The 10771-nt window shown below is 40.1% G+C and overlaps 1 protein-coding gene across 4 annotated transcripts in view; it reads right to left on the reverse strand.

Annotated features, from left to right (window-relative positions):
• Positions 1 to 2138: 2138 nt before the first annotated feature.
• Rap1gds1 (Rap1 GTPase-GDP dissociation stimulator 1) overlaps positions 2139 to 10771 on the reverse strand; it is a 151656-nt gene continuing 143023 nt past the window's right edge. For all 4 annotated transcript variants that reach the window (XM_021157709.2, XM_021157708.2, XM_029474994.1 and 1 more), the window contains one exon: positions 2139 to 3943. In XM_021157709.2, coding sequence (XP_021013368.1) covers positions 3816 to 3943 — 128 coding nt within the window. In that variant the 3' untranslated portion in view covers positions 2139 to 3815. The remainder of the gene's footprint in view (positions 3944 to 10771) is intronic.

The following is a 10771-nucleotide window of genomic DNA, read 5'->3' on the forward strand; positions in this document are numbered from 1 at the left end:
ATGTGCCAGTCCAAGCCCTGAGTGTGGGGTATATCTGATAGGTGTGGCGACTTGATCCTCTGGCTTGTTTATAAAGTGAGAAGCTCTCCATGCGTCTTGGACAAGTATGGCAACAGCAGTCAGGAGAAAAGGGAGGGATTGAGGGAGCAAAGGCCAGAGAATGCAGAGACTTGCTATACATTTGGTTTAATGAAGGCTTGACTGTGGAATACAAAGTAGTCAACATACATGTTCATATCTGGAATTATGAACACCACAATATATGTTTTCTATGTTTGATGTGTTAGAGTATAACATCTATGCTCTTTGGATAAAACTAAAAAATTTGTTTTACAAAAAGCTTTAAAAAATTTTATTTATTACTTATTTTTAGGTCAGTCTCACTATGTAGCCCTGGAACTCATTGTGTAGATCAGACTTGCCTCAAATTCGCAGAGACCTGCATGCCTCTTCCTTCTTAGAGTTGGGACTAAAGCAGTGCACCACCATGTTGCACTCCTAGTCTGGTTTAAAATTATTTTATGTGGGAAACCTTCAGGGGGGTGAGAAAAGATTAGTCCACAGTAGATCACATTTTTATCCACTTTATCTTGAATCTCTAAAAGTTCTCTCTCAAAACCATGAGGACTATTAAGTTTTTCATACTGAAGAGAAAATAAGCTGAGTTTTAAGTAAGTTGGCCGGCCATACAGCCAGTATGTAACAAAGCCAGAATTACATCAGTGTCCAAAGACCGAGTGCTTTACATTATCCTACTTTGACGTTTGTATTAGTGTTGTGTGCTTGATGTGTGTGTGCAGTGGGGTAGTTTGTAAGTTTAGAGGACAACTTTTAGGAGTTGGTTATCTCTGACTTTAAGTTTCAGGGATCAAACCCAAGTTGTTAAGCTTGGGTGGCAAGGGCTTTCACACAGTGAGCCGTTTCGTTGACCTTATCGTACACTTTTAAAGTACAGTTACCTCAGTATCCCATATTCAGATATGCCTATACGACATACACTGACACGGCATATTTCTGTCTCTTAAGTACAAATGTAAATGAAATTTATAAGATTGCACGATTGTATAAAAAATGACTTATATTCCTAGTCAAAATGAAGAGGCTTCATCTCAAACATCAGTTTATGCCATTATTCCTGTAGAGTTGAAATGTTATAGCTACCCAGAGTTGAGCAGATGTTTAGTTTCCTGACTGTAGTCACAGCTGGATCCAAAGAGTGATGCTCACCTACAAGTATCTTCGTAAGGAAGTTATCTACAGTCTAAATGTTCTTCAGGGTTTGGATAGCCTGACCTCCTCCTGCGTTCTTCACAGGCAGGCCACAGGCAGGCCTGCTCAGATAGTTACAGTAATCCCTGCAAGTAGGTCATCATTTTAGAATACTAAAAAAATTATTTTTTTGCACATCTCTGTTCACATCAAGGAGTGTGCAAAACACGACTCCAAGGAAAACTTCAGAATCTGGCAGAGTCTTTATCAAATGTGCTTTGAACACAAGGTTACAGTGTGGGAAGGCAGTCAGACAACTCCAGGCTTCTGGTGGGCCCAAGGGGAAGAAGGGACATTTCCTGGCTTTCTGGAAGTTTCTCTTACTGTCTCTTTTAAACCACAGTCTGTGAGGCAGCCAAATGATTTAATGTTAGTCCTCTGAAGCTGAGATTAATTAGTTGGAGATGAAAGGTTATTTGGTCTTCATTTGTCTACCAACTACCTGGGCTTAGCAGTGAGTTTCCCAATTTGTTGGCCTCTGTTATCAAGGGCACAGCTGGATTGTGCTTGATTTTGCTGGAGCTAGCAGTTCCTATTAGTCTGAAATGATTGCTGGTAGCCGCATTACAAGGTACTGTCTTTCAAATCTATGATCTTGGAATGTTTCTGAGTTTTCTCCCCCCGCCCCCTTTTATTTTATAGTGCTTTTCTGTACAGAAGCAATCTCTAAGTGTTTTGTTTTTATTTTGAAAGATCTAGAAGTAGAACTATCCAAATCTTAGCTATCAGTCTATCTGGGAATTTTTTGATGGCTGTCTGCAACTTTGAGTGAGCATTCATTCATCAGCACCCAGTACCAATAAGGAGTGAACCCTGTTCTTGAAAGTCAAGATATAGACAACACACAAAGAAACCAAGTAATCTCACTGTAGTTTCATATACTATTTATTTATTAAGTTATTAATATGGACAGTATTATGCAACATTAGTCCACTTATCCAGCCCAGGAGAAAGACAATAAAGAACTCATTTCTACAGTGAGCAAGCACAAGCGCTCACCACAGTTCCCTTATTTGGACATCAGAGGGAACGGTCAGTCAGGTTTTTACTTACATGAAGTAAATCTTTCTTGAATTTAAAAGTGTGAAAAGCAAAGTCTGATTCAGAGAACGCAGAGATACAGGTATCTCCTGTCGGGGGAGGAAGGAGCTGGTCCCTCTCAGCAGCCCCTCACTGCCCTCCATTCCAGTAATGGAGCTCAGCCTCCCTCGGACATCAGCAGGACTCAACCTTGGGTGTGAGGAGGCAGGCGGGTCACAGGGAATCCCGATTAATTTATAAAGACTGTGTGTCAAAGCTCTAAGAACTCACTTGGTGGTAGTTAGTGGCAGTGACGAGCACACTACATTTTGCCAAGAAGAGTCTCTGCGGCGAGTCCTGGCTTGCAGCCTGGGAGATTATTGTGGTTCTCAGTGGGAAAGTGGAGGTGAAGAACTCTTAACAATGACTGCTATGAGGCCATCTGCAGAATGTACTGGACTGGCTACTATGGCTTTTAAAACCGGCCTTGCTCTCTTTAGACAAGCTTACTTCAGGTTTCCTCTTATGTCTGTCTAGAATTAGCACATTGAAAAGGAGCATGAAAGATGAACCTCCCTGCTTGCACCCTAAACGATGAAAACCGGGGGGAAGAAGTCCATTCTCCACCAAACAAGCCGCCTCAGTTCTCCTTCACCGAACAAACACCAAGGACGCTTTAGAGACATGTTGACAATGCTGGCTAGCTGATGGAAGGAAGTTCTAGATGTAACTACACACAAATCGGAATCTAAAATACAGGCAAGATCCAAAGTGGTTCAGTATGCCAGGGTTTCTTTAACTCCTTCCTATGCTCCGCTCACATTAAAATCCACGTTTCAGCACTGAGCCCCTGTACAACTATCGGTTAAAGATGGAATCAGGAGCCTCAGGAAAGTTTGCGGTGTTGCTTGGCAAACTGCCTATATAGTTCACAGAAAAAGGAGAGAAACCGTAGGGCAGGAATGAATATTGAACCTATTCAAGTCTAGGTGTAACAGGCCTGACGTTGGCAGAAGACTAATGAGTGAGCAGCCATATAGGCTTTTTGATTGCTGTGCTTCCCCAGCACCAAAAACAAAACAAAACAAAACCAGAATATGTGGTGCTACCTTGACGATTCAGTTTCATCTTTAAATAAGCTAGACAGGTCCTGCTGCATTCTTTGTTTCTAGTTTACCAGTACATTATTATGTAGCTTACTGCATGTGAGGAGCAAGTCAGCATGGAGTACCAAGTTTACATCATCATAGGACTACAACATGCACATTCTACTTAATGTAGCTCAAGCATCAGGAGTATAGGATATAACAGTTATGGGTGGAGACTTGTTTTGACAGTCATGTTCACATTAACTATGGGTTTAGAAATCTTATTAGGCAGGTACCTATAGCAGTTCTTCCATTGGTACTGGAACATTACACGCATGCACAAGTGATGTAGTAGAGAATGGAGTTGAAGAAGCAGCTGGATGGAGAACAGTGGGGTGGGTGGAGCTGGGATGAGCCTGGTGCCAGCAGGGCCAGTTCTCAGCTTTCCACTGTAAGTCTCTGCTCTGTAAGTGAGGCCTGTTGGGCAACACTTTTGTTCTCATGACTTCGAAGTTTGGAGACAACATCTAGAAAGGCCAAATCCTGTACTTCCTTGTATAGAGATTCTGGAAGAGAAGAGCAAGACAATGGATACATTCCTGCTGGATTACTCTAATCTTACTATATAATCTACCCAAAACATAGACCTTATTGTTTGACTAGACAGAGCTATAAAAACTAAGGACTGGCGCAGGAAAGAATCCTAATAGTACCCAGCAAGGTCCTTTTCAGGACTACGTTGTTATTTATAAAGATTTTCATTAGGTTCTACAGTCCATAGTAGTTTAGAATAATAAGATATAGTTAAACACAGCTCATTATTATCATCTCAACATGCAGTAATCTACAACTTAACCATCATCATCAGTCCACACAAAGACCTAGTTTATTAAAACCTGTTAAATTTTGTGACAGATAAAAGTTGATTTTATTTCATACACTTTTAATAAATTCTATGAAAGTCACTTCCTTTCTCGTTCCTAGCCTGCCTTTTCTTACATATTTAGCCTTAACTGTAAGAAGGTACAGGGCTCCTAGTATGAACCTGTTGGGAAGAAAGGGGTCTAACATATTTAATACAATCAGTACTCCTCAACTGGTGGGGTTTTAAAATTTTATTTGCATTATTTACATGTGTGTTTTAGCGTGCTTGTGCCCACACAGGACATGTGTTGTGGTCAGAAGACAATCTGCGGTAGTTGAGTCTCCTTCAACCATGTGGATCCCAAGAACTACATTCAGGCTTTTATGAAGGCTTTGTAGCAAGTGCCTTTATCCATGGAGGCATCTCCTTGGTTCTTGATGCATTGATTTTGGTATGTCCAACATCAAACACCAAAACTAATTTTTTATTAGAAACAGAAAAAAAAATCCATCCTAAAGTCACATAGAATCTTTTTTTATTTTTTATTTTTTTTGAGACAGGGTTTCCCCTATACAGTCCTAGCTGTCCTGGAACTCACTAAGTAGACCAGTCAGACTCATCCTTTAAAGTGTTGGGATTAAAGGTGTGTAGGACCATGCATGACATAGAATCTTAAGACCTCAAGTTTACAAAATAATCTTGAAAAAGAACAAACCAGAAGCCTCCCACTTCTTGACTGTAGTATAGTTCTGTTACAGAGACAGACACAGAGCAACAGAATAGAGAGAAGGAGTCAATTCTCACACATAGTCAAATGGTTTGATAAGGGTATTGAGACTGCTCAGGAAGGGTGAGGCTTTTCAACAAATGGGTTGTCACATGTAAGAGAATGAAGTAGATGCCCTGCCTTACACACTTTGACTTTATTCCTGGCTACAACAACAAGGGTACAGGCAACAGACAGAAAAATGAATTTCATCAAAAATGGTATTTCAACAAAATAAAAAAGCTTTTATATATCAAAGAGTCTTATCAACAGAATTAAAAGATAACCAGCAGAATGGGGGATGTTTATAAATCACAAATCTGATACAAGATTAACATCCAGAACATATTAGGGAATGGTACAACTCAACATTCATGACAACTTCCACTGTGCACATGAAACGATTCCCCAGTATCACTGATGACTGCAGAAAGGCAAACCACAGCAATCAGCCTTCAGTCATTGGAGCGGTGACTACAAAGAAAATGGGGTTAGCTGGGATTCTGAGAAACGAGAACCCATGTGCTTTACTGGCAGAAACATCACACGGCCAAGCCACAATGGAAAACAGTACTGCAACTCTGCAAAATAGTCAACAGGTTTCTCACAGGGTCCCACATTCCTGTTTGTTCCCCAAAGAACAGAAACGGGGACTTCAAGAGTGGTTTTTACACTAGTGTTGAATGGCTTTACTCTAAAGATGAGGCGGAAATAATACAAAGCCTATTGTGGAGGGAATACAATTGTCATATACAGACGTGTTGCCTAGGAGAGGGGGCTTTTGGGTTGATCAGGCAGAATCACAGGAAAGCTGCCCAGACGGCCCGGTACAGAGAGGCCGAGACTTCATGGGTCCAGGGAACCCTGTATGTCCTTTACTTAATTTCTTTAGTATTAAGGCTCAGAGTGTCAAATGACATGGTATCAATCCCATGTTTGTTTGTCTCCTGTTGTTTACTGTCCATGTTCAAAGGCTCATTTTTTTTTTCCCCACACAGGTTATGGAGAACTGAAGCTGCTGTATGAGGACCTCTGCCAAGATCATACCTTCTCTGACAGCCTGGGATTGCTTTGGGCCTCCTTCCCCTCTTGCTACCTGAGCTTGTGCAGGAATGTCTGCTTGCTTCAGAGTAAAGGAGGGTGCGCTGGGCCACCTTGGGCACAAACTCGGCAGACAGTCTCATGGTCCCCAGAAGACTCTCTACTCCCCAGGCACCTTAGCATGTCCAAGATCTTAGAATCACTGGTGAGTAGAACACAACATTGGTTCCAACACCATCAGGAGTGCCTGGGGCCAGCAGGAGCAGGGACACACACAGAAGCCCCACCTGACCAGGGGCTCAGGTTCCTTCCAGTCGGCACACTGGTCTACTTTGGTTTTGAACTCAGTAGAAAGCCCCACAGCCCCCCGAAGAGGAACCACTTCCAGGCTCTCTAACACACCCAGGATATCAGGATCCCAGGAGCTTGGTCACATCAGGATCTCAAAATCTCAGAGGAAGCTTGACTGCCAAGAACTCTGACACACTCAGAATCTCAGGATCACAGGATCCTAGAATCACAGTATCACAGAGGAAGCTGGACTCTGAGGAGTTCTGACTCATCTGGGATTACAGGAAGGACAGGCTCCAATCAGATATATCGAGGGCAGGGAGCACTTGAGATAATCAGATGGCAGAAGGCAAGTGTATGAACAGAAGCAACAGAAACCAAGGTTACTTGACATCATCAGAACCCAATTCTTCCACCATAGCAAGTCCTGGAAACACCAACACACCAGAAAAGCAAGACATAGATCTAAAATCACTTCTCATGACGTTGATGGAGGACTATAAGAAGGACATAAATAACTCCCTTAAAGAAATACAGGAGAACACTGGTAAACAGGTAGAAGCCCTTAAAGAGGAAACACAAAAATCCCTTAAAGAATTACAGGAAAACACATCCAAACAGGCGAAGGAATTGAACAAAACCATCCAAGATCTAAAAATGGAAGTAGGAACAATAAAGACATCACAAAGGAGACAACTCTGGAGATAGAAAACCCAGGAAAGAAGTCAGGAGCCATAGACGTAAGCATCAGCAACAGAATACAAGAGATAGAAGAGAGAATATCAGGTGCAGAAGATACCATAGAAAACACTGACACAACAATCAAAGAAAATGGGAAATGAAAAAAGATCCTAATCCAAAACATCCAGGATTTGGATGAAAAGACCGAACCTAAGGATAATAGGTATAGAGGAGAAGGAAGATTTCCAACTTAAAGGGCCAGGAAATATCTTCAACAAAATTATAGAAGAAAACTTCCCCAACCTAAAGAAAGAGTTGCCCATGAACATACAAGAAGCCTACAGGACTCCAAACTGTTTGGACCAGAAAAGAAATTCCTCCCATCACTTAATATTCAAAACACCAAATGTACAAAACAAAGAAAGAATATTAAAAGCAGTAAGGGAAAAAGGTCAAGTAACATATAAAGGCAGACCTATCAGAATTACACCTGACTTCTCCCCAGAGACTATGAAAGCCAGAAGATCTGGACATATGTCATACAGACCCTAAGAGAACACAAATGCCAGCCCAGGCTACTATACCCAGCAAAGCTCTAAATTGCCATAGATGGAGAAACCAAAGTATTCCCTGACAAAACCAAATTCACACAATATCTTTCCACAAATTCAGCCCTTTAAAGGATAATAAAGGGAAAATGCCAACCCAACACAAGGAAAAAGACTATGCCCTAGAAAAAGCAAGAAAGTTATCCTTAAACTAAAAGAAGACAGCCACATGAACAGAATTCCAAAGCTAACAACAACAATAACAGGAAGCAACAATCACTTTTCCTTAACATCTCTTAATATCAATGGACTCAATTCCCCAATAAAAAAAACATAGACTAGCAGACTGGTTATGTAAACAGGACCCAACTTTTTGCTGCATACAGGAAACCCACCTCAGGGACAAAGACAGACACTACCTCAGAGTAAAAGGCCAGAAAACTATTTTCCAAGCAAATGGTCCTAAGAAACAAGCTGGAGTAGCCATTCTAATATCGAATAAAATCGACTTTCAACCTAAATTTATCAAAAAAGATAAGGAGGGACACTTCATACTCATCAAAGGTAAAATTTACCAAGATGAACTCTCAATTCTGAATATCTATGCTCCAAATGCAAGGACATCCACATTTATTAAAGAAACTTTACTAAAGCTCAAAGAACACATAGCACCTCACACAATAGTAGTGGGCGACTTCAAGACTCCACTCGCATCAATGGACAGATCCTGGAAAGAGAAACTGAACAGAGACACAGTGAAATTAACAGAAGTTATGAAACAAATGGTTTTAACAGAGAGAATGTTTAATCTATAGAACATTTTATCTTAAAAAAAAGGATATACCTCCTTCTCAGCACCTCATGGTACCTTCTCCAAAACTGACCATATAATCGGTCACAAAACAGGCCTCAATAGATACAAGAATATTGAAATAATCCCTTGCATCCTATCAGATCACCACAGCCTAAGGCTGATCTTTAAGAACAACATAAATCACAGAAAGCCCAGATACATGTGGAAGCTGAAAAACACACTACTCAATGATAACTTGGTCAAGGAAGAAATAAAGAAATTAAAGACTTTTTAGAGTTTAATGAAAATGAAGCCACAACATACCAAAACTTATGGGACACAATGAAAGCAGTCCTAAAAGGAAAACTCATAGCTCTGAGTGCCTCCAAAAAGAAACTGGAGAGAGCATATACTAGTGGCTTGATAGCACACCTGAAAGCTCTAGAACAAAAAGAAGCAAATTCACCCAAGAGGAGTAGACGGCAGGAAATAATCAGAATCAGGGCTGAAATCAACCAAGTGGAAACAAAAAGAACCATATAAAGAATCAACCAAACCAGGAGCTGGTTCTTTGATAAAAGTCAACAAAATAGATAAACCCTTAGCCAGGCTAACTAGAGGGTACAGGGACAGCATCCTAATTAACAAATCAGAAATGTAAAGGGAGACATAACAGAATCTGACGAAATCCAAAACATCATCAGATCCTACTACAAAAGCCTTTACTCAACAAAAACTGGAAAACCTGGATGAAATGGACACTTTTTTAAGACAGATACTAGGTACCAAAGTTAAATCAGGATCACATCAATGATCTAAACAGTCCCATATCCCCTAAAGAAATAGAAACTGTCATTAATAGTATCTGAATCAAAAAAAAAAAAAAAAAAAAAAAAAAAAAAAAGCCCAGGTCCTGATGGGTTTAGTGCAGAGTTCTATCAAACCTTCTAAGAAGACCTAATACCAATACTCTTCAAACTATTCCATAAAATAGAAACAGAAGGTACTCTACCCAATTCATTCTATGAGGCCAGGATTACTCTGATACCTAAACCAAACAAAGATTCAACAAAGAAAGAGAACTTCAGACCAATTTCCCTTATGAATACCAATGCAAAAATACTCAATAAAAATCTCGCAAACCGAATCCAAGAACACATCACAAGGATCATCCATCAGAGATGCAAGGATGGTTCAATATATAGAAATCCATCAATGTAGTCCACTATATAAACCAACTCAAAAGAAAACCTCATGATCCTCTCATTAGATACTGAGAAAGCATTTGATAAACTCCAACACCTGATGATAAAAGTCTTTTAAAGAACAGGAATCCAAGGCCCATACCGAAATATAGTAAAAGCAATTTACAGCAAACCAGTAGCCAACATTGAACTAAATGGAGAAACTTGAAGCAATCCCACTAACATCAGGGATTAGGCAGGGCTGCGAAGTCTCTCCCTACCTACTCAATATAGTGCTTGAAGTCCTAGCCAGAGCAATTTGACAACAAAAGGAGATCAAAGGGATACAAACTGGAAAGGAAGAAATCAAAATATCACTATTTGCAGATGACATGATAGTATATATAAGTGACCCCAAAAATTCCACCAGAGAACTCCTAAACCTGATAAACAGCTTCAGTGCAGTAGCTGGATATAAAATCAATCTCTACACAAAGGATAAACAGGCTGAGAAAGAAATTAGGGAAAAAACACCCTTCACAATAGTCACAAACAATATAAAATACCTTGGTGTGAATCTAAGCAAGTGAAAGATCTGTATGATAAGAACTTCAAGTCTCTGAAGAAAGAAATCGAAGAACATCTCAGAAGATGGAAAGATCTCCCATGCTCATGGATTGGCAGGATTAATATAGTAAAAATGGTCATCTTGTCAAAGGCTATTTACCTATTTAATGCAATCCCCATCAAAATTTCAACTCAATTCTTCATAGATTTAGAAAAAGCAATTTCCAAGTTCATCTGGAATAACAAAAAACCCATCATAGTGAAAACTATTCTGAACAATAAAAGAATTTCTGGGAATCACCATCCCTGACCTCAAGCTGTAGTACAGAGCAATTGTGATAAAAAATGCATGGTACTGGTACAGTGACAGGCAGGTTGATCAATGAATAGAACTGAAGACCCAGAAATGAACCCATACACCTATGGTCACTCGATCTTTGATAAAGGAGCTAAAAGCATCCAGTGGAAAAAAAGACAGCATTTTCAACAAATGGTGCTGTATCAACTGGCGGTTAGCATGTAGAAAGAAGAAGGCAATTCAACCCATTCTTTTTTTTTTTAATTTTTAATATTTTTTATTACGTATTTTCCTCAATTACATTTCCAATGCTATCCCAAAAGTCCCCCATACCCTCCCCCCCACTTCCCTACCCACCCA

This window comes from Mus caroli, chromosome 3 (genome assembly GCF_900094665.2).
Source record: "Mus caroli chromosome 3, CAROLI_EIJ_v1.1, whole genome shotgun sequence".
Taxonomy (NCBI): Eukaryota; Metazoa; Chordata; class Mammalia; order Rodentia; family Muridae; genus Mus; species Mus caroli.